A 22,922-nucleotide genomic window follows, 5' to 3' on the forward strand; every position below is an offset into this window, starting at 1 on the left:
GCTTAATTGCCCTGCTTACCCTCCTAGAAATGAATTGTAATGTGCAGGAGTTAACCAACACCACTTATGGAACAACAGAAAGAAGAGCATACACTGTAGGAGCAAACATATCTTCTGTCTAATATTATCTGTGACAACTTGCCAGTGATGCAACAATGCCAATATGGCGAGTTACAGATAGCTGGCATTCTAAAGCCTACTGTTTCCATTCCCCTTAAAATTGTATTCTTGTCTTTTTCGGTCAATAAATCGAGTTGAGGATTGAAAGTTGTGATACTTCTTTTACAAATGCCATGTTTTTCACATACAACTAAAATATTGAACCAATAACACTAAAATGAATCCTTACAGTTACTTGGTTGCACGAATATCTGTATCAGCTATCATATGTTACTGTGGATAGTACGAGTTTCTTGTCTTCTTTCACTTTAATGATATCGATTGATATCACTTGAACTTTGTTATTGCTGTTGACCTCTAATGGCCATGATGGTAGTCTTCCCTGCCTAGTGACGAGTCAGATTGCCGCCACCTTGCCTCTGCAGCTGTGCTCTGCTGTTTGCCAAAGGCCCTATAAAGCATTATTGGAGCACCGTCCCCACCTGCCAAACAAACAATCAAAAGCCCATCCAAGCGGGAGAGCTACCTGCTGGGAAATAATGGAGATCTCAGTCATGCCAACCCCGTATGGCCAAAGCCAGTGGCATCCGACAGGGTGTACCCACAACACTAGTCTGTTTTTAGAACACATGCCTTCCCCCGCCCTCTTCCCTTGGTGTGGGACATAGCTGATTGTTGCCTATGTTGAGATATTGTATTTGTGTGAATGACTGACCGCGTCTCTTCCTCTTCTCCCCCAGATCCCATCTAATGCCGAGGCTGAAGGAATCACGGTCTCATGAGTCGTTGTTCAGCCCCAGCAGTGCAGTAGAAGCTTTGGATCTCAGCATGGAGGACGAGGTGTTGATCAAACCGGTGCACAGCAGCATCCTGGGCCAGGACTACTGCTTCGAGGTGAGCCCTCCCAACTGCGCCGCCACAGCTCGAGGCTCGCTAACTGCGGACTCTTTTTATTAGCGTCTTTTAGGATCCTGAAGCACCATATATAATGCATTGTGTCTAATCTCTGTATTTTGTCGCCATTACCTTAGTCTGAAAACCTGCGTAATAAAAGGTGGGCGGGTCCCTCAATATCTGTCAAGCAGCCAGTGCCTTTGGGTAGTGTGAGTGTGTGGCTGGGCATCTGCTAGGGAGCGTCCCCACTGCCAGGAGGGTCTCCCTTCCCCTCTTCCTGCCTGGTAGTGGCATGTGTGTCTGTCTGGCCCATCTGTTGGCATCTCCATGCTCCTGCTCTCTGGATTTGCTCAGAGAGGTGAGCTCCGAGAGGGCCCAATTCACAAGGATTTACTGCCTATTATGCTAAAGCACGCTGCCAGCTGGACAGACCATGGCTCTGTGACCGAGTGGACAAGCGTTTCTCTCGTGGACAAGTGCAAGAGGATTTCAATGGCTGTCCAGGCTCAGTGTTTAGTATGCATTGTATCAGTGTGCACTGTGCACAGACCCTGCAGCCCAGCTGAAGCGTGTGTGTGTGTGATACCCAACCCTCCTTTCATATGGGTCTTTTTCAAAAAGGGAAGGGCTTAATTGTCTGCCATACTTCACAGGTAACCACTTCCACTGGAACAAAATGCTTTTCATGTCGGTCATCCGCCGAGAGGGACAAATGGATGGAGAACTTAAGGAGAGCTGTAAATCCAAACAAGGTAAACCCTATACAAATAGTGGGCCCTCTGTGGAAGGAAAGAGCAATACAGTAGAACACATGTCAGAGCACCCATGAAAATGTTGTTGTTTGAAGTTGCACATGTTTGATGTTTTTCACAGGACAACAGTCGGCGTGTGGAGAACCTGCTGAAAATGTGGATTATTGAGGCCAAGGACCTTCCAGCCAAGAAAAGGTACTTCTGTGAGTTGTGTCTGGACGACACGCTTTACGCACGGACTACCTGCAAACTCAAAACAGACAATGTGTTCTGGGGAGAGCACTTTGAGTTCAACAACTTACCTGCCATCAAAAGTGTGACCGTCCACCTGTACAGGGAGACTGATAAAAAGAAAAAGAAGGACAAGAACAGCTATGTGGGCCTGGTCAACATTCCCACCGGCGCCGTCACGGGACGCCAGTTCGTGGAGAAGTGGTACTCTGTGAGCACGCCCAACCCGAACAAAGGGAAAACTCCCGGACCTATGATTCGGCTCAAGTCGCGGTACCAGAGCATGAGCATCCTGCCTATGGAGTCATATAAGGAGTTTGCGGAATACATTACCAATAACTACATGCTGCTGTGCTCCATCATGGAGCCTGGCCTCAGTGTGAAGAACAAGGAGGAGATGGCCAGTGCCCTGGTGCACATTCTACAGAGCACCGGCAAGGCTAAGGTAAGGCACCCTACTCTCCAGAGGCTGTGTTCTACGCATTTTCAAATGATAGTCCAAAATAGTCACATTGCCAAATGTCAACAATAAACATCAAATTGATATTCGCAATAAATCGTATTGTAATCATTACAGCTGTGAAAACTTTGATTACTCACAATCAGTAATACCGTTGTCTCAAATAAGCAACAATCAACATAATCTCAGCTGCATATTGCACATAGTAGCTGTATAAGGTAAAGGGGTTTAACTTCTTACGGCTGAAATCCTGTTAACGGGATCGATTTGATAACAGCCAGTGAAAGTGCAGGGCGCCAAATTCAAACAACAGAAATCTCATAATAAAAATTCCTCAAACATACAAGTATTATACACCATTTTAAAGATAAACTTGTTGTTAATCCCACCACAGTGTCCGATTTCAAAAAGGCTTTACGACGAAAGCATATCATGCGATTATGTTAGGTCAGCGCCTAGCCACAGAAAAACACAGCCATTTTCCAGCCAAAGAGAGGAGTCACAAAAAGCAGAAATAGAGATAAAATGAATCACTAACCTTTGATAATCTTCATCAGATGGCACTCATAGGACTTCATGTTACACAATACATGTATGTTTTGTTCGATAAAGTTCATATTTATATCCAAAAATCGCAGTTTACATTGGCGCGTTATGTTCAGTAATGTTTTGCCTCCAAATCATCCGGTGATTTTGCAGAGAGCCACATCAATTTACAGGAATACTCATCATAAACGTTGATGAAAGATACAAGTGTTTTACATAGAATTAAAGATACACTTCTCCTTAATGCACCCACTGTGTCAGATTTCAAAAACGCTTTACGGCAAAAGCACACCATGCGAAAATCTGAGTACAGCGCTCAGCTACCAAACAAATACCCGCCATGTGGAGTCAACAAAAGTCAGAAATAGCATTATAAATATTCACTTACCTTTGATGATCCTCATCGGAATGCACTCCCAGGAATCCCAGTTCCACAATAAATGTTAGTTTCGTTCGATAAAGTCCATCATTTATGTCCAAATACCTCATTTTTGTTCGCACGTTTAGTCCAGTAATCCAAATGCACAAGGCTCAGGCACTAGGTCCAGACGAAAAGTCAAAAAAGTAATATTACAGTTCGTAGAAACATGTCAAACGATGTACAGAATCAATCTTTAGGATGTTTTTATCATAAATCTTCAATAATGTTTCAACCGGACAATTCCTTTGTCTTTAGAAATGAAAAGGAACAGAGCTCGTGCTCACGGCCGCGCGTGTGACCAAACTAATGGCATTCTGCCAGATCCCTGGTTCAAACAGCTCTTATTCACTCCCCCTTCGTAGTAGAAGCCTGAAACAAGGTTCTAAAGACTGTTGACATCTAGTGGAAGCATTAGGACGTGCAATTTGACCCCATTTACACTGTATATTGGATAGGCAAAGACTTGAAAATCTACAAACCTCAGATTTCCCACTTCCTGGTTGGATTTTTCTCAGGTTTTCGCCTGCCATATGAGTTCTGTTATACTCACAGACATCATTCAAACAGTTTTAGAAACTTCAGAGTATTTTCTATCCAAATCTACTAATAATATGCATATCTTAGCTTCTGGGCCTGAGTAGCAGGCAGTTACATTTTACATTTACATTTGACATTTTAGTCATTTAGCAGACGCTCTTATCCAGAGCGACTTACAGTAGAGTGCATACATTTTATTACATTTTTTACATTTCATTACATTTTACATACTGAGACAAGGATATCCCTACCGGCCAAACCCTCCCTAACCCGGACGACGCTATGCCAATTGTGCGTCGCCCCACGGACCTCCCGGTTGCGGCCGGCTGCGACAGAGCCTGGGCGCGAACCCAGTTTACTCTGGGCACGCTCTTTCACGTTCTTCCGAACGTGAAAATTGCGCCCCCAGCCATAAGAAGTTAAAGGTCCAGTGAGCCTCGTTTTTCACCAGGGGCTTTGTAACTTAGCCTAGTCTTTGGGAGTCCTCCTTCCCCATGCTCACCGTAAGCAGTAGCCTGGAGGAATGTGAATGCTTCCTGTTTGGGTTGGGAGCAGGGTCGTGTTCATGAGTCAAATGGAAGAAAACAAACAAACATGAACGGACTATTTTAGTTTTTTAGTTTTCCGTTGCAAAACGCTTTAGAACGTTTTCCATTGTGTTCTCTAATGAATGTGACCCAGCCTTCACATGCTGTGGAAAAAGAACTGAAACTACCCCTGCTTAGAGTGTGTGATTGGGGGACTGAGGACAAGATATTGTATTAGTACTTTCTAATGAGGACTAGCTGAGAGAGGACTTGCGTACACTGACTGACATGGCTGAAAAAGCATACCTGTTGCTAATACCTCACAATGTTGCATTTGAAACAATCGCATAGACCATTTCAATTCAGTCCCTTTTTTTGACCACTTGCCATACATTAGGCTATGTGGTAAAATGTCCTACTCTTATTCAGAGAATCAATACATCCCATTGAGGGATTGTTTTGATGTTTTTGAAACAGTAACATTGATCTACTGTATTGAGTTGAGAAATCTGTCCGAACTCCACACAACAAAATCTCCCTTACTATAAAGAGAGAGAGAGAGGTCATCATGTTGAAATTCAGTCTTTATCCACATTCCATCTTTATCACTGTGCAGACCATCAAATCTCACCACGCCTGGAGAAGTGTTTCTCTTCTCAGCAGTGGTGTAAAGTACTTAAGTACAAATATTTAAAGTACTACTTAAGTAGTTATTTGGGGTATCTGTACTTAATATTTTTGACTACTTTTACTTTTACTTCATTACATTCCTAAAGAAAATAATGTACTTTTTACTCCATACATTTTCCCTTACACCTAAAAGTACTAGTGAGATTTGGAATGCTTAACAGGACAGGAAAATGGTGCAATTCACATACTTATCAAGAGAACATCCCTGCTCATCCCTACTGCCTCTGATTTGGCAGACTCACTAAACACAAATGCTTCATTTGTAAATTATGTCTGAGTGTTGGAGTGTGCCCCTGACTATCCAAAATCAAAAATTAACTAGAAAATCGTGCCTTCTGGTTTGCCTAATATAAGATATTTGAAGTTATTTATACTTGTACTTTTGATACGTAAGTATATTTAAAATCAAATACTTTTAGACTTACTCAAGTAGTGTTTAACTGGGTGACTTTCACTTTTAGTCATTTTCTGTTACGGTATCTTTACTTCTACTCAAGTATGACAATTGGGTATTTTTTTCCACCACTGCAGGAGCCACATGAACGTGATCTAGTAGCAATCAATGCTGTATCTCATATGAATGTGGTTGTGACCTGGTACACGGCCACTGTGCTGTCTTCTCGCTCACCATTCCCAGGGAGGAAAGCGGTGTCAGCCCCCTGTGATAATTAGCTTTGTCGTCCTCATTAATTCCTGCTTCGCTCCATCCACCCCACAGCTCCTGCAGTAAAACCACGCAGTGAGACAGAACGCTAACGCTAGTGTGTGTGTGTTCTGGTGCACAAGGTCATCGGTTGTCATTGAGGATAGCTGTTTCAGCATAGAAACCTCTTTTTAGACTTTGACCCTCAAACATTGCTCCTGCTTATGTAACAACACTGTGAGAATGTCCATACCCTACAGCAGCTTGTATTAGTAAAAACAGCAACAGGGCGATGGAGCTTCATTTTAAACAACCTTTCTCTAATGTTAGCCTACTTTCTGCTCTGAGAAACAATTGGGACTTTGCCTCATTTTGCATTTATCCACTGCCCCGTAGTGGCTCACACCCCCTCCCTCTCATTTCATTTCACTGTTTAGCCTGCCCTAATCCAATAGATGGATAGATAGAGGTCCATGAATCTACACTTTCAATGAGGTTTCTCCTAGTCCAGAGGCGTTTTCTCACCAAATGGATCTCTTTAATTTTATTGAAATGACTGTGGCTCAATTTCAATTTAAAAAAGGGTTGTTCCACCTAAAAAAGCACAAGAAAGAGGATTGACACCTACCTTCTCAGATTGGGTCTGAAATCCTTTCTGTAGTTAGAAACAGATAAGATTAGCATTCCTGCAACTTTATTTTGATACGTTCCCCAGCAAGAAAACCAAATATTGTAGCTCAAATTGTCGCTAAACAGGTTGGGTTTTAGGAGGAGTTCTTTACAGACCCTCATGTGTATGTCCACTGAAAGTTGACTAGCAACAGCAATTGGAACATAAAAGACACCCTCCATGAGTGCCCACTAAATTTGGTCAAGACCAGGCAAACAAAATTTAAACCCTCACCAAAATAAAAGACAGGAAGGAAACCATAAAGGGGAGCAAAATGAAAACAGGGAAGATAAGATAAAGGAGTATTTGGGCCAGCCATGGGCCAGCCATTCTTAAATATCACCTGGGCCAGCACAGGTGAAACACCTTCCCACTAACAAGATGACAATCCAGCATAGGTGTAACACATACTGACTAACGAGTTGACACCAATCGGTGCATCCCACATGCTAATGTGCTAACGTCCAACCTCAAAATATACATAGAAAAACCAAAGCCTGTAACATCATTCACCATACGTCAATTGCTAATTTCTCTGAACAGGGGGAAAAAACACAACCAAATTCACTGGGAATACATTACATAGTATGAAGAAGCAATAATCCAAGCCGCAACTCCATACTACTTGTTAGACATAGTGAACTGATACTGTATACTGGTTGCTTTGGTGGGATTTGGTGTGGTGGGTCGTGGGTGGCTTTGGGGGATTCCTCATGTCTCACTCATTGGTAGAAAGAAGTTGGGAACTATATTGAATATCATATGAATCCTATGAGTTAAAATTTACAATTTGGGTGCCGTCAATTAGCTTAACTTCTCATCGATCTAAAATATGTCTCAATATTGCTCAATGTGATCTATTTACAAACCCACCTCGTATAGTCTGTTAGTGTGTAAAGTGTGTTAGTTTGTGCAGTCAGTGCATGTTAAGACTTCCCTAGCCGTTCTCCAGTTCTGCCTGAGGGTACTGTAGAAGTAGGGACAGCAAAACCCTTTTCACATGTCGGCATGGCTCATCACAGTAGTGTGAGACGGGTATAGCATAGTGTGTGTGTGTGTGTGTGTGTGTGTGTGTGTGTGGCTGATATGCTGTGACTGTCTGTCTGTCAGTCGAGCCAGCGCCGAATTGGGCTTGCTGCTCATCCACATCAACCACGGATGAGCGTCATCATCAGTGATGAGGGTTAAGAGGGGTGCTGTATTAAGCCCTTAAATCCTCATTCAACACACAAGCAGGTAATGCTCTGACTACTGTCCTGCCATGCAGCCTGCCCTGCACAGGATATACAGCACTTCATACATTCATAATCCTCTGCATCCTCCAGAGAGCGTAATGGTTGAATGATCTGGCACGGGCTTCACGGCTTGTGTGAGCCAGGGGGACAGCAGCTATGTTGACAAGGAGCATTCGGGTATCTAGCCTACATTTGGCTGAGACAGTAGCTACATACTGTGCATATACAGTAGCTGAAATGTCTACCTCTCTCTGGTGCAGACTTTGACGATAGCACGTTCCCTTTGACACCTCATTAGCATGCATCGCCTAGCGCTAGCCTACCCCCACAGGCCTCCCATAGAAGTAACTGCAGTCAGACGGAGCTGGAGCAGATAACAGGAGCTCATGGAGAGCGAGTGTGACTGGCTAAGAAAGACGCAGCCTGAGAGTGACTGTGTGTGGGGGGGGGGGGGGGGGGATGAACCACTTGATCCATTAGACCAGAATCGATAAGAGAGTAAGAGTGAGTCATCACTTTTGTTTGAGCTGCCTGCGACTGACTCTCTCTCCAAACCCACTGCTTTCAGTATATATCAGGCTCACCATCAGGCCTGGGCTGTGCAGCAATAGTAGTACACTGTTATTTATTTAGAGACTATACACGTGCTGAATTTCAGATCACGTTGATAGCGTGTATTGCAAGCAAATGAGCCAATCTACAGTAAGTCTCTTCACAGGAGTTGTCGACAGAGATCACTACCACATTTGTTATTTTTCTTATAATATTTTTTTTTTTTTTTTACTTCAGTTTATTTTAGTAAATACTTAACTGCATTGTTGGTTATGTAAGCATTTCATTGTATTCGGCACATATAAGAAATACAATTTGATTTGATCATAACACACCTTGGTAAAGCAGTGGTGCTGGTTGCCTAGTTCCATGATACGGCGCTGATCAGCCTTTGACTGCTCATCGTGTTGTCAATGTTGTGTCTGCAAGTTCTTGGAGATGAACATGGGACGAGGCGACACCGGTTCCCTGTTCCAATGCTTTTCCAAATGCATACTGTCTTCCTCCCTTCCTTGGGAGAAATTGTTATGATGACATTATAGGATTTGTGAAAGCTATGTGGTGGATCCATTGCTATCATCTATTCATTGGGGTGAGATCACAGGGAAGGAAGGATTTTCAAAGTATTGGAACACTGCCTCACTGTTCCATTTTTCTTTCAGGACTTCCTGACTGACCTGATGATGTCAGAAGTGGATCGCTGTGGGGAGAACGAACACCTGATCTTCAGGGAGAACACGCTGGCCACCAAAGCCATCGAGGAGTACCTTAAACTGGTGGGGCAGAAGTACCTGCAGGACGCACTAGGTAAGTAACCCACACACCCTAAACGAGCGAGTGCTGCCATTACAGTAGAGCGAGAAATGCTTTTAGTAGAGAGCGAAGGAGCCATGAACACGTGGAATAGGCCTATGGGTTGTACATTAAGTATCATACGTCCAGGCTAGTATCTCTCCACACACAGTAGATCTTCACAGTAGATCTTCAATTCTATTCAGATCAATAATTCATCGTTTTTCTGTAAAGTGACTTTGTTTGAAGCCGTGTTGAATGATTCAGAAAGGCGGCATGTCCTTGAAGGTTGACTGGCCCGATTTGAAAGTATGAATGTATGAAAAAGGAACAGAAGAAGCCTGTCGGAGAACTCTGGGCTCTTTCTTTAGTCGTCTATCAACACAACTTAAGACGTTGGTGAAAGACAATCACTTCTGCAGAGAAAATTATTCCTCAATCTATTTGCGGGCCGGCGAGAAGTAAGAAACCTGTGATTTAAATCTCTGATCTGATGTCTATGGCCATGTACAAATATATATTTTTTGCACGTTTTGTCACGGGTCACAGGATATTTAACTCACCACATTATAATGATCCAGTGGTCCATGAACAGTCATAACAAATAGCAGCAGCAGTTTTTTTAGTACAATACGTGGGTTTTCTATCAGTGTGCATGGCATTAGTGTGTTCCAACTAGCAGAACTGTACTCTATATGGAGGGATTTTAGTGCCAAAAGAAATTGAATCTGAATTTAATTTATTTTTCCATTAAAGCCACTCCATAACTGTAAGCCTATATGTACTTTAGATTGTAGTCCTAGACATAGTGCTGACCCCAGGCCTGTGTGCTGTGCTCCCTCCCTCTTCTAGGCGAGTTCATCAAGGCCCTGTACGAATCAGACGAGAACTGTGAGGTGGACCCGGGCAAGTGTTCCTCAGGAGACCTCCCTGAGCACCAGAGCAACCTGAAGATGTGCTGTGAGCTGGCCTTCTGCAAGATCATCGACTCCTACCGGTAAATACAACCCACCCCCCAGCCAATGCAAGTAGCTAGCATTAGCCCTCATACCTCATACTATCAAGTGTTTAGCTTTCAGAGCTTTCACAATTATCGAATCAATAATGAAAGCGTGAATTGTGCAAGAGGTCAAGTCAAAAACAACATGGTGGTACTGCATTCATGGAAGGAAGGTCTTTTATTTAGCGGTAACATTTCCTTCTCTACCAGTGTTTTTCCGCGGGAGCTGAAGGAGGTGTTTGCCTCGTGGAGGCAGGAGTGCAGCAGTCGGGGCCGGCCGGACATCAGCGAGCGTCTGATCAGCGCCTCCCTGTTCCTGCGCTTCCTGTGTCCGGCCGTCATGTCCCCGTCGCTTTTCAACCTGATGCAGGAGTACCCAGACGACCGCACCGCGCGAACCCTCACGCTCATCGCCAAGGTCACACAGAACCTCGCGAACTTCACCAAGTAAGTGCGGGTGTGTGTGTTTACGATTGCGTGTGAACGAGTGTGTGTGTGTGTGCGTGCGTACGTGTGCGCATCCATGAAAATATACGTGTATATGTGTTTATCTGATGAAAATAGCATCATTTTGGTTTTGGTTTTTGTTTCTTTGTCTGTCCAGGTTTGGTAACAAGGAGGAGTACATGTCCTTTATGAACCACTTCCTGGAGCACGAGTGGACAAACATGCAGCGCTTCCTGCTGGAGATCTCCAACCCAGAGACCATCTCCAACACGGCAGGGTTCGAGGGTTACATCGACCTGGGCCGCGAGCTCTCCACCCTGCACTCCCTGCTGGCCGAGGCAGTCTCTCAGCTGGACCAGGTACCAGGATTACACCGCCCAACTTTGATTTACTCTCTAATGGCAAACTCACGATACTCTCTACTTTCCGCGAGCAGAGCTTGACATAAAGATGCACATTTTGCTAGGATAGCAGTCTATTGTCACCATGTAGATGTTATATGTGAAAAGAGATGTTACTAAATAATGAATTCATAGGAAGTTCATGGGAGAAATTGTAAAGAACTATACTTGATGTTATTATTTTGTGTCCCTGCAGAGCACAGCCTCTAAGCTTGGTCCACTGGCACGTATCCTGCGGGACGTGAACTCAGCACTGACCAACCCGTCTGGGGTCCAGGTGTCTACCCCCACGGAGCGTATGGGCTCCCCCCCCCTTCCCCTCCCCCTGGCAGGCTGCAGCCTCTCCACCGGCCTGCCTCTCCACAAGATGGTCATGGACAGCGAGCTTTCTGGGTATTTGTGCTTCGTATGACACACAACCTGCAGAGATCTGGGGATTACAGCTTTTCAATATTTATTTTAATAGATGTTGATTTTGCAATTCTGCAATTTTTTTTAACAGTTCTTTGGGAACCACACGGACATTATCTTTACAGTGTCTCCGGTCAAAACAAAATGTATCTAATTTTTCAATGTTGTCTTGGTGCAGGTTGGTTGATTTTACGAGGCTACCGTCGCCAACCCCAGAGAACAAGGACCTATTCTTTGTGACGCGGAACTCTGGCATCCAGCAGTCTCCAGCCAGAAGCTCCAGTTACTCGGAGGCCAACGAGGCTGAGGTGCAGCTCCCCAATGGCAGCAAGAGTCTATCAATGGTGGACCTGCAAGATAGCCGCAGCCTGGAGAGTACCCCTGGCCCCCGCCCTGCCTCCCCCAGCGACATGCTCCTCAATGAATGCCAGTCCCCCGTCGCCCCTGGGCCAGGGGGCTGGGCCGCCCGCACCCCTCAGGGCATTATCCCCGGCCCCGGCCCCGGACCCACCCTCAGGAGAATGGTTCAGACCCCCACCAACCCTAGCACAGAGAGCAGCACCCTAGGTCCAGGGAGGCCCTCCCAGCTCCTGGCCCCGCTTTCATTCCAGAACCCCGTTTACCAGATGGCCACGGGCATGACCATGAGCATGTCCCCGCGGGGCCCCCTGGCCGATTCAGGCTCCGAGGGCCACAGCTCTCACAGCTCTCAGGGCAACAACACAGAGGATGCCCCCAAGCACCAGGGGGTATTCCTCACCCAAGGGGTTGCAGTCGGGAGCGGGGGAGGCAGCAGCAGTGAGGAGTTTGCGCGGCGCTCAGGGGAGTTCACGACCCGCCGCCAGCTGTCCCTCATGGAACCCCCACGGCAGAACAGCTCCGGTCCCCAGCGCAGGATAGACCAGCCCCCTCCGCCCGTCACCAGGGGCAGGACGCCGCCAAACATGCTCCAGACGGCCTACCCTGGGCCGCGGCCCTCCAGCGGCAGCATGATGTCATCATCTCCCGACTGGGGGCCTAGTGGCGGCACCCGGTTGAGACAGCAGTCGTCCTCATCCAAAGGGGACAGTCCTGAGACCAAGCAGCACACCCTGCACAAAGTGAGTAGAGCATGTCACGTCTATGTGTGTGTGAGGGGGGGGGCTGTGTGTGGTCTCACTGTTATCCTGGACAGCCACTGTGTCTGCTGACTTTTATTAGAGATAAGCTCTTGGTTGACTAACTACTTAATATCTATCGAGCCAGAGTTTGGATTGCATGTACTGAAGTTAGGCTAGCAAAGCTAATGGGCTTGGCTGTGTGTATTATTCTGGACTTCATCCTTTGGTTATGGAGAGTTATTCCTCATCAGAATCTTATTTCCTACCTGCAGCACGAGTACATCCTACCTGCAGAACGAGTATAAATCCAAACTCTGGCTAGAGAGATATTAAGATTTTGATGAGGAATAACCAATGGCAGAACTACAGAATAATACACACAGCCAAACTTCATCTGTGGCCTAGAGGGATGAGCCAGGCAGGATATGACCTCAGTGGACGTATCCAGCTCACAGTCACAGTGGTGGGTGGAGAGGGTATGTATGGAGAGCCCAACTGGCCTCAATAAGCTATCATAACACTCAGCCTTGCTGAGCCAATAGCAAATCACCCAGGGCAGTGAGCCACAGGCATTACCCTACAGGCCTCAGCGCTGGAGCCTGCTAACAGACTAGACAAGCAGAATTAATTGTGTGACTGTGGACACCGAAGTGGTTATTAAATGCCTGTTCCGCTCAACTAAATAATTTTTGTACGTGGTATGAATAAGTCCTCCTTATAAAATGATCAAGAATTTGCCATCTAAACTCAACTGCACCCCCCCCCCCCTCCCCGTTGGTAATATTTACGATTAAAACAAAACAAATGTCCTACTCTATTTTGGGCTCGATCTCCGTGGGTGTGTGTGGCCGTCTCCAGGTCTCAATCAGAGTAGAAGGGGATTTATACGAGAATGAACCAGGGGGGGGGGGGGGGGCTCTCATCATTCTGTAATGATCTTGTCACAGACAATTCCAGATGGGCAATGCAAAATAATCACCCCCTGTGCCTTCCCACTTGCTTCAGTTGTTCCTCTAAACCCTCCTAGCTGAAGACACTGGCTCTCCTCTACTCCTCTGTAGACACTGGCCTCTCCTCTACTCCTCTGTAGACACTGGCCTCTCATTGTAGCTTGTGATCGTAATCGTGCAGCATTCATTTACCCTGCTGCGCTTCTTTTCCATTACTTACCAGAAGGCTTTGTGTGTGCGTGATGTGTGTGCGTGTTCGTCCCACCAGGCCCCCTCCCCTGTGAACCCCAATGCTCTGGACCGCACTGCTGCCTGGCTGTTGAATATGAATGTGCAGTATTTAGACCATGAGGGAGTTGACCCAGATACCAAGCACAGGGAAGACCTTCGAAACAAAGAGGAGCTCACTCAAACTGAAAAGGTAACTAACGTCTAGCCTCTTGTAAAAACCTCGCATCTGCTACAGCACCACATCACAATATTGTTCAGCACAGCTACTTACAGACATCATCTTTATTACTTCAGAGGAGAAGCAGAAAGTCCTAAAAGATTAACGTGAGCAATTAATACGTGATTCTAGGGTTGTTATTGATTGCCAACAAGGAAGTGAATGTGTTGAGGAGCCAAAAGCAAAGGCATGTCCATGATTTGAATTCATGTGAATATTGAAGGGTAAATGCTGCTTAAGTAGTATGAAAAATGATTCTGTGTGTGCGGAGATATGCCCCATGATATATACTGGTAGTGTATTTATAGTTTTGTATACGAGTTCAATTAGCCTCTATTCTGACGTTGTTTAAATGTAGGCAGACAGATGGGGTTAGGCTGAACTGCTCGTACTGCAGCTCAAGAGAGGCCATATCTCAAAAGACACAGTGGTGACAAGGCAAGAGTGTGCCCTCCCTCTGCCAATTCTCCTAGCTACTCCAATGAATTATACACCAGCAACATATTGCACTCACGCACACTTATAAGCCAAAGACACTTGACACATTTTCATCACACACAAATGAATAGTTTTCAACTCCGAGATGGTTTTCAACTTTTCTTTTCAAGAGGTGTTTTAGTGATTATTTCAAAGATGTTAGGTCTGCCAAAGGGAGAACCAATCACTGTCCTTTTAAAGCGATAGTGGTGATACGTACGAATCAAACCGCTGTTTATTATGTTGGTCAATTACTACCAATAAATCCCCTTTATAAAATCGCTAGTTGTACTCTAATAGGTTTGTATTAAAAAAGACAGAATGTAGTACTAAATGTTAAAGTAGAATATTTGAAAAATGGGGCGTCATTCTGGTTTTAGACCAAGTTCAGTGTACTGTACGGTCTTTATGTGGCCAAGTACCTTAAGCAAGGGCAGTGTCGTGAATGTCATTCAAAGTTGTAGTAAAATCCCTACATTTGAAATCCCATTTGACTTAAGAGGTTGATCGTGCAGCTTGTTTACTGCTGTGGGATGTATTCTTTTATATTTGTTTTGGATTCACTTGCTTGCAAAATGTCCTAGAGACAGCAGAAATGTACCCAAAACCTTTGCAGGATCCTGCATTTGAACCCAGTCGGCTTTTCACAGCATGACTAGGAGCTGTGTTTGTGTTTATTATGGATCCCCATTAGCTGCTGCCAAGGCAGCAAAATTAAGGCAGTTATACATTTTAAATACATTACAATACATTCATAACAGATTTCACAACATATTAAGTCTGTGCCCTCTACTGCCACATATCAATAACACAAAATATATGTGTACATGTGTGTATGTTATCGTGTGTTTGTGTGCATGTGTCTATGTTTGTGTTGCTTCCCGGTCCCCGCTGTTCCGTAAGGTGTATTTTTGTCTTTTTTTTTTTTTTTTTTAATCTAATTTTACTGCTGGCATGAGTTACTTGATGTGGAATAGAGTTTCATGTAGTCATGGCTCTACGTAGTACTGTGCGCCTCCCATAGTCTGTTCTGGACTTGGGGACTGTGAAAAGACCTTTGGTGGCATGTCTTGTGGGGTATGCATGGGTCTCCGAGCTGTGTGCCAGTAGTTCAGACTGACAGCTCGGTGCATTCAACATGTCAATACCTCTCACAAATACAAATAGTGATGAAGTCAATCTCTCCTCCACTTTGAGCCACGAGAGATTGACATGCATATTATTAATGTTAGCTCCCTGTGTACATCCAAAGGCCAGCCGTGTTGCCCTGTGCTGAGCCAATAGCAATTTTCCTAAGTCCCTCTTTGTGGCACCTGACCACACGGCTTAACAGTAGTTCAGGTGCGACAAAACTATAGCCTGTAGGACCTGCCTTGTTGATAGTGCTGTTAAGAATGCAGAGCAGCGCTTTATTATGGACAGACTTCTGCCCATCCTAGCTACTGTTATATCAATATGTTTTGTCCATGACAGTTTACAATCCAGGGTTATTCCAAGCAGTTTAGTCACCTCAACTTGCTCAATTTCCACATTATTTATTAAAAGATTTAGTTGAAGTTTAGGGTTTAGTGAATGATTTGTCCCAAATACAATGCTTTTAGTGTGACTTGATTGTGAACCTGAATTGTCATCCACAGACTTTCATTAGCACACACTGTACATTACACTTGTTAGTCCACAGACAAGGGTGGATGGTAATACCACTCTTCTGTCAGCAGTTGAGTACAGTGGCCCTCTGTAGCTCAGTAGGTAGGGTATGGCGCTTGCAATGCCAGGATAATGGGTTCGATTCCCAGGACCACCCATACATTAAAAGAAATGTATGCACGCATGACTTTAAGTCGCTTTGGATAAAAGCGTCTGCTAAATGGCATCTTATTATATTCTGGCATATATTTAAGCAATAAGTTCCGAGGAGGTGTGGTATAGTATATGGCCAATATACCACGGCTAAGGGCTGTTCTTAGGCATAATGCAACGCAGAGTGCCTGGACACAGCCCTTTGCCGTGTGGTATATTGGCCATATAGCACACACCCCCGAGGTGCCTTATTGCTATTATAAAGTGGTTACCAATGAAATTAGAGCAGTAAAAAGAAATGAGGTGCTATATCCATGGTGTACGTTCTGATATACCACTGCTGTCAGCCAATCAGCATTCAGGGGTCGAACCACCCAGTTTATATTATATCATTATATATTATATTACAAGAAAAACAGGAGCATACCGAACAGAACCACAAACTGGGTTAAAGCCCACTGAATGGGCGCAGCTTTGAAAATGACAGGTGTGTTCGCGTGCGTTTGGGCATGCACGTACGTGCACGAGTGTGTGTACTGTCACTGACTCGCCACGTCCGACTCTGTCCTGTGTCCAGTACCAGCAGGAGATCGCCATCCTGCAGGACAAGCTGCGTCTGTCAGCCAAGAAGCTGGAGGAGTATGAGTGTCACCTGAAGGGCCAGGACGAGCAGACCCAGACGATGCTGCTGGAGTACCAGGCACGCCTGGAGGACACGGAGGAGCGTCTGCGCCGGCAGCAGGACGACAAGGAGCTCCAGATGAAGAGCATCATCACCAGGTGAGGAGTCCTCTACCACTGGAGGCTGGTGTCACTTCAAATCGTAGGACAGGTTTATTGGCTTGTTGTATTGGCTGTAATTAGGGTGACGGTAATGGACTTTTGAATTAAATTGTATTGGTTGCTTCCACATATTTTGCTGATTTTGATTGGGGTGTAGCGAAATGCTTATGTTCCTAGCTCCAACAGTGCAGTAGTACCTAACAGTACAAAACAATATACGCAAATCCCCCAAAAAATCAAGAAAGGAATTAAGAAATATAGAAATATTACAACATGCAATGTCAGTGTCCGGAATATAAATATATATGTATATGATGGTGTGGACAGTGTGGACAGTATATGAATAGAAAAGGTGTGTACAGCAGTAGTTATATAGGATGAGCCGTGACTAGAATACAGTATATACATATGAAGTGGGTAAAACAGTACAGTATGCAAACATTATTCAAGTGACCAGTGTTCAATGACTATGTACGAAGGACAGTAGTCTCTAAGGTGCCGGGTTGAGTACCAGGTGGTAGCCGGCTAGTAACAGTGACTAAAGTTCAGGGTACTGGCCGGATAGTAACAGTGACTAAAGTTCAGGGTACTGGCCGGCTAGTAACAGTGACTAAAGTTCAGGGTACTGGCCGGCTAGTAACAGTGACTAAAGTTCAGGGTACTGGCCGGATAGTAACAGTGACTAAAGTTCAGGGTACTGGCCGGCTAGTAACAGTGACTAAAGTTCAGGGTACTGGCCGGCTAGTAACAGTGACTAAAGTTCAGGGTACTGGCCGGCTAATAACAGTGACTAAAGTCCAGGGTACTGGCCGGCTAGTAACAGTGACTAAAGTCCAGGGTACTGGCCGGCTAGTAACAGTAACTAAAGTTCAGGGGACTGGCCGGCTAGTAACAGTGACTAAAGTCCAGGGTACTGGCCGGCTAGTGGTGACTATTAAACAGTCTGATGGCGGTAATTGACCAGACTTTTTTAATCAAATTATTTTTGGGACGGTATTCATCCATAACCATCGGTTTCACGGTTATACAGTAATTGTGCCAGCTCTAGCTGTAATGGAATAAATGGAATGTTTCCAGCCACTGCAATGAGCCGTCCTCCCTTCACCAGCCTCCACTGTTCTCTGCCTACACTAACACACTATGAACTATGTAATTTAGTCCTGGTTTTGTGTACGTTTTGTACAAGCTATTTTTAATGTCTTATTTGTTGTTTTGTCAGTGCTATGCGTCAAAGTTAAATGTCATATTTTTAACATCACTATAATAAAAGACCAATCAGTCAACAACTCCAGCTTTCACCAGCCACCAGTACAAACATATCTTTGTTACTGTTTCAGGCTGATGTCTGTTGAGGAGGAACTGAAGAAAGATCATTCGGATATGCAATCGATAGTGGACTCAAAACAGAAGATCATTGAAGCCCAGGTGAGCGCTTAGTGTACACGAGAGATGTGTTGGCTGTATCAGCAATTACAGTTCCGCAACTGGGAATATACTGTATTTACTGAAATACTGTATTCACAGCTTTACTCTGTCAGTCTAAGGTCTTGAAGTGGACGGCGCCCTCTGGTGTTAAGAAAATGTCAACGACCTCAGATTGAAAATGAAAGTCTAGCTCCCTGCAAACAAACCAGTCACTGGAATTACTGTGACAAGTACACTATGGACTGTATGTGGACAATATGTCTCTGTTCTTGAGAAACAGTCCCTTTCAGTTCACAATAGTGGCTACTTGTTTCGATGAGGTCCTGTTGGTCTCCTGAGGTGCTACAGTTTATCAGCAATATGATGAAGGACTCATTGGATTGTGTGAGGATGTGTAACAATACTAACCCTCCTCTTCGTCCCTCGGTCCTTCTTCCTCCATCCCCCTTCCTCCTCACTCTGCAGGAGAAACGCATCGCCTCTCTGGACTCGGCCAACGCCCGCCTGATGAGCGCTCTGACCCAGCTGAAGGAGCGCTACAGCATGCAGACCCGTAACGGCATCTCCCCCACCAACCCCAGCAAACTCCAGATCACTGAGAACGGAGAGTTCAGGAACAGCAGCAACTGCTAGGGATGGGGAGAGGGCCTCGCCCAACTCAATAACACTTGGGCTAGGGGAGAGACGAGAATATGGCCCACACCCAGTCACTCTCTGGAGAAACGTGTTCATACTGAACAAATCCATTATTTTCAATGGATGAGGTCATGATGACATAAGGAGTAGACTGACTATGAAGCTGTTGCTGAACAATATAAAGGAATTCATCAGATTGACTTAAGATAAAGTTATAATGTCTACAACACCTGGCTGCATGACGTCCCAGACTCTCTATCCCAGTACATTAAACAACATTGTAACAAATAAGATGGGAATAGGTTGCACTGTTATCTTGGAAAGAGCCTGTTTTTGAAGTGATTTGAACCATTGTAAGCTTCAGAATGTTTCAGATTTCTCATGTACCCGTATAATTTTCAGTCACCGCGTTGAAATAGCACAGGTTGCTAAAAGAGGACGCTCCTTTATGGATCCTACACCTTTTTAGAGCGCACTTGTACCCTACATGTCCCTCTGACCTACAGTATACAGTACTAACATGCTCAGCCCGTTTCTTCTGGCAACAGTATAGTACAACACAAGTGTGTATATATAGTACATTGTAGCATCAATCTTCGATTTTACTCAATGGCTGTTTTCTAACCTACTGTTTTTTGTTTCAAACTTCAATAGCGTACATACAGTATGTGTTGCCAAGTGAACAACTCTCGATCAGTGAAAGCCTCCTCTGTTGACCAGCTTTGAAAAACAGAGCTTTGCTGAAAACACATCCCAATAGCAAGTGTTTCTGTATTCTACCTGTATATTTTAGGTATTCCCTTCTTTTCTTACCTCAAATGAATTTTTTGCATGTATCATATCAGGACTACAGTAGCACAACATGCTAGCTTTGTTTTAAATTGATAATATTAAGGAAAGAGCTCAACTATTTAATGTTTTGCATACTTTGTATGTGCTTAAATATTCGTCTATTTAGAGGTTTAAATGCCTCAGAGATGTATATGAAATGTTCACAGTATTTTTATTGATTGTTTGGAATAGTATCTGTACAGTAAGTGTTCCTTGTATTAAACTCGGCTGTTCTAATATTACAATTTAAGAGGTTCTGACTAATTTTGGCTCTACTTCAGTAGACAGTTCACACATGCTTTGAGACATTATTCCCTTTTCATACGTAGGTATTCTTTGTTAAAAATTCACAATTTATTGATGCTGTTAAATGAATGATATTGATAAACATAGTTTACTGTGTATTTAAATGGTTGTGTGTGGGCCAGTCCTATATTGTTTGCAGTTTGTCAGTGCTGAATAGAATAGGACTGAACTCAAATACCTGGCCACCCCTCTACCCTTGCACTTCTGGAACTTAGCTAAGGACCCTACAATATGCACTTTCAACCAACAGAAACACTCTTTAATTTAGAATACCTTCTATCCAAAGTAAAGAACAAAACATCCATATGGGGTTTTAGGCTGTAACTGAGGTATAAACCAGATTCATTGATAGTTTCAATTCCCTTTTGTGTTGATTAAGGGCTCGATTCAATCTGTATCGTGGATGTTCAGCGCTATAGCGCAATTTACATTTTTAAAGGAAATGTTCCAGCGTTCACGGAGTCTGCATTCTTGGTAAAGAATGCAAATGTCGGCTCAATCGGAAATGACCTTTACATTTCAATTGTGCTATCGCTCTGAACTATTGTGATTCAGGTTTAATCGAACCCTAAAGCTATACAAATGGAGTGGACTCAAAGGCTTTTTGTGTAGTCTTATTTAAGTTGCAGGTAGCTAATTTTAGCAACCATCAAAGGTGGTCTCAACAAATGGCTTGATTTCTCAATTCTGACTTCTGCAAATTCTCCTGTGAAAACACTAGCGGTCTGCTTTCATGAAGTTAGAGGCACGTCAAACATGAATCACTGTGTCTGGTCTGGAAACGTTCAGCTTAAACAGACTGATCATTTTTAAAGTATGTTCTGTTCTTCAAATTTTTAAAGTGTTGTAAAATTGTATGTATGGTATGCTCTAAATTATGTTTGTTTATATCAGTTCCTTATTTATTGAATTTCTATATTGTTTTTGATTTAATAAAATGCCCTCGTGATGGATTGTTTTGAAGATGGAGGTATAAAGAAAAGTATGCTTTCTGGTAGAAATGTGCTCCTAATTCCCTCAAGTGGTCTTACTACACCCAACCTGCTCTGTCAAGAGAAAATGTCTTTAGAGGGTTTCAATTGATTTTCTCTTTCAAAGCCAAAGGTGCATCTATCCCGCTATGATGTTATTTTATTGAAAGGAAATAGTATATACTGCACCAGAAACCACAGATCAATTCACAATATTGTGCATCTTCATGGTCTCTCAGTTCTTTTAGGGAGGTTTTTCAACCATTTTGCAAGAAGAGTGACTTACCAAAACTATTCTCTTTTCCTTGCTCTATATAATACTGAACGATATTTTTGCCATGTTGTCACTGCAAACTCATAACTTTTGTATGAATGTTAAAATAATAATTTGATTTGTGTAAATGGTAACAAGAATAGGTCAACTAAAGTGTATGTAATTTATGTACAAATTCAACTAGACTTATTAAAGATTTATTTCGTTATTTTAACCATGTAGTGTTCTCATATGTGGTATTTATTCTCACAATCTCAAATGCTGTCATTGATTAATTGAATATTTTTGAAATATCGCCAGCCAGTGGTATCACAAAGCAAGCACAGTAATTCAATCATTAGTATGCACTTAACAAGCAGCAGGCAAACTTGGTTGACATGACGTCATTTAAACAAATTCTGTATTTTCAACCAGTTATTTTCCACTGGGATGGCCCTAGAAATAATACACATATCCCAACACTGAAAGAGACATGCTCATCTTAGTGGCTGTTATTGTCCATACAGAGTAGACTACAGATTCCCCTCTGATCCTTATCTGGAAGGTTGGCTGTTGACCAATACATCATCCAAGTGAGGTACACATCACAGACTCCATGGTAACTCAGTGAACAACTTTGATAACGCTCCTACTCTCCTTTTAAATGTCTAAAATATGAATGAGTCTTAACATTCAGGACAAGGATTTCAGCGATAACCTCATCACTTGTTGCTAAGAGAAGATCAGTGTTATAATTTATAAAATAAAAAAACTGAAATATCACATGTACAATAGTATTTAGACCATTTACTCAGTACTTTGTTGAAGCACATATGGCAGAGATTACAGCCTCGAGTCTTCTTAGGTATGACACTACAAGCTTGGCACACCTTTTCTGCAGATCCTCTCAAGCTCTGTCAGGTTGGATGGGGAGCATAGCTGCACAGATATTTTCAGGTCTCTCCAGAGATGTTCGATTGAGTTCAAGTCCCGGGTCTGGTTGGGCCACTCAAGGACATTCAGACACTTGTCCTGAAGCCCCTCCTGTATTGTCTTGACTGTGTGCTTAGGGTCGTTGTCCTGTTGGAAGGTGAACCTTCACCCCAGCCTGAGGTCCTAAGCGCTCTGGAGCAGGTTTTCATCAAGGATCTCTCTGTACATTGTTCCATTCATCTTTCCCTCGATCCTGACTAGTCTCCCAGTCCCTGCCGCTGAAAAACATCCCCACAGCATGATGCTGCCACCACCATGTGTCACCGTAGGGATGGTGCCAGGTTTCCTCCAGACATGACGCTTGGCATTCATGCCAAAGAGTTCAATCTTGGTTTCATCAGACCAGAGAACCTTGTTTCTCATGGTCTGAGAGTCCTTTGGGTGCCTTTTGGCAAACTCCTTTTACTGAGGAGTGGCGTCCGTCTGGTCACCATAAAGGCCTGATTGGTGGAATGCAGCAAAGATGGTTGTCCTTCTGGAAGGTTGTCCTTCTGGAAGGTTCTCCCATCCCCACAGAGGAACTCTGGAGCTCTGTCAGTGACCTTTCGGTCATTGGTCACCTCCCTGACCAAGGCCCTTCTCCTCCAATTGCGCAGTTTGTCCGGGCAGTCTGCTTTAGG

The 22,922-nt window shown here is 44.0% G+C and overlaps 1 protein-coding gene across 1 annotated transcript; it reads left to right on the top strand.

The window, feature by feature from the left end:
• Positions 1 to 861: 861 nt before the first annotated feature.
• Positions 862 to 21,462, top strand: LOC120063058 (disabled homolog 2-interacting protein-like). Its single transcript, XM_039013185.1, has 13 exons — positions 862 to 1,014; positions 1,668 to 1,766; positions 1,888 to 2,442; positions 8,941 to 9,085; positions 9,923 to 10,067; positions 10,281 to 10,517; positions 10,675 to 10,876; positions 11,115 to 11,311; positions 11,508 to 12,429; positions 13,648 to 13,800; positions 16,682 to 16,884; positions 18,225 to 18,312; positions 18,778 to 21,462. Exons 1-13 carry the CDS (start codon positions 871 to 873, stop codon positions 18,943 to 18,945), a joined length of 3,258 nt encoding a protein of 1,085 aa, XP_038869113.1. The 5' UTR covers positions 862 to 870; the 3' UTR covers positions 18,946 to 21,462.
• Positions 21,463 to 22,922: the final 1,460 nt, after the last annotated feature.

The sequence above is a fragment of the Salvelinus namaycush genome, chromosome 18, assembly GCF_016432855.1.
Source record: "Salvelinus namaycush isolate Seneca chromosome 18, SaNama_1.0, whole genome shotgun sequence".
NCBI classification, from domain to species: Eukaryota; Metazoa; Chordata; class Actinopteri; order Salmoniformes; family Salmonidae; genus Salvelinus; species Salvelinus namaycush.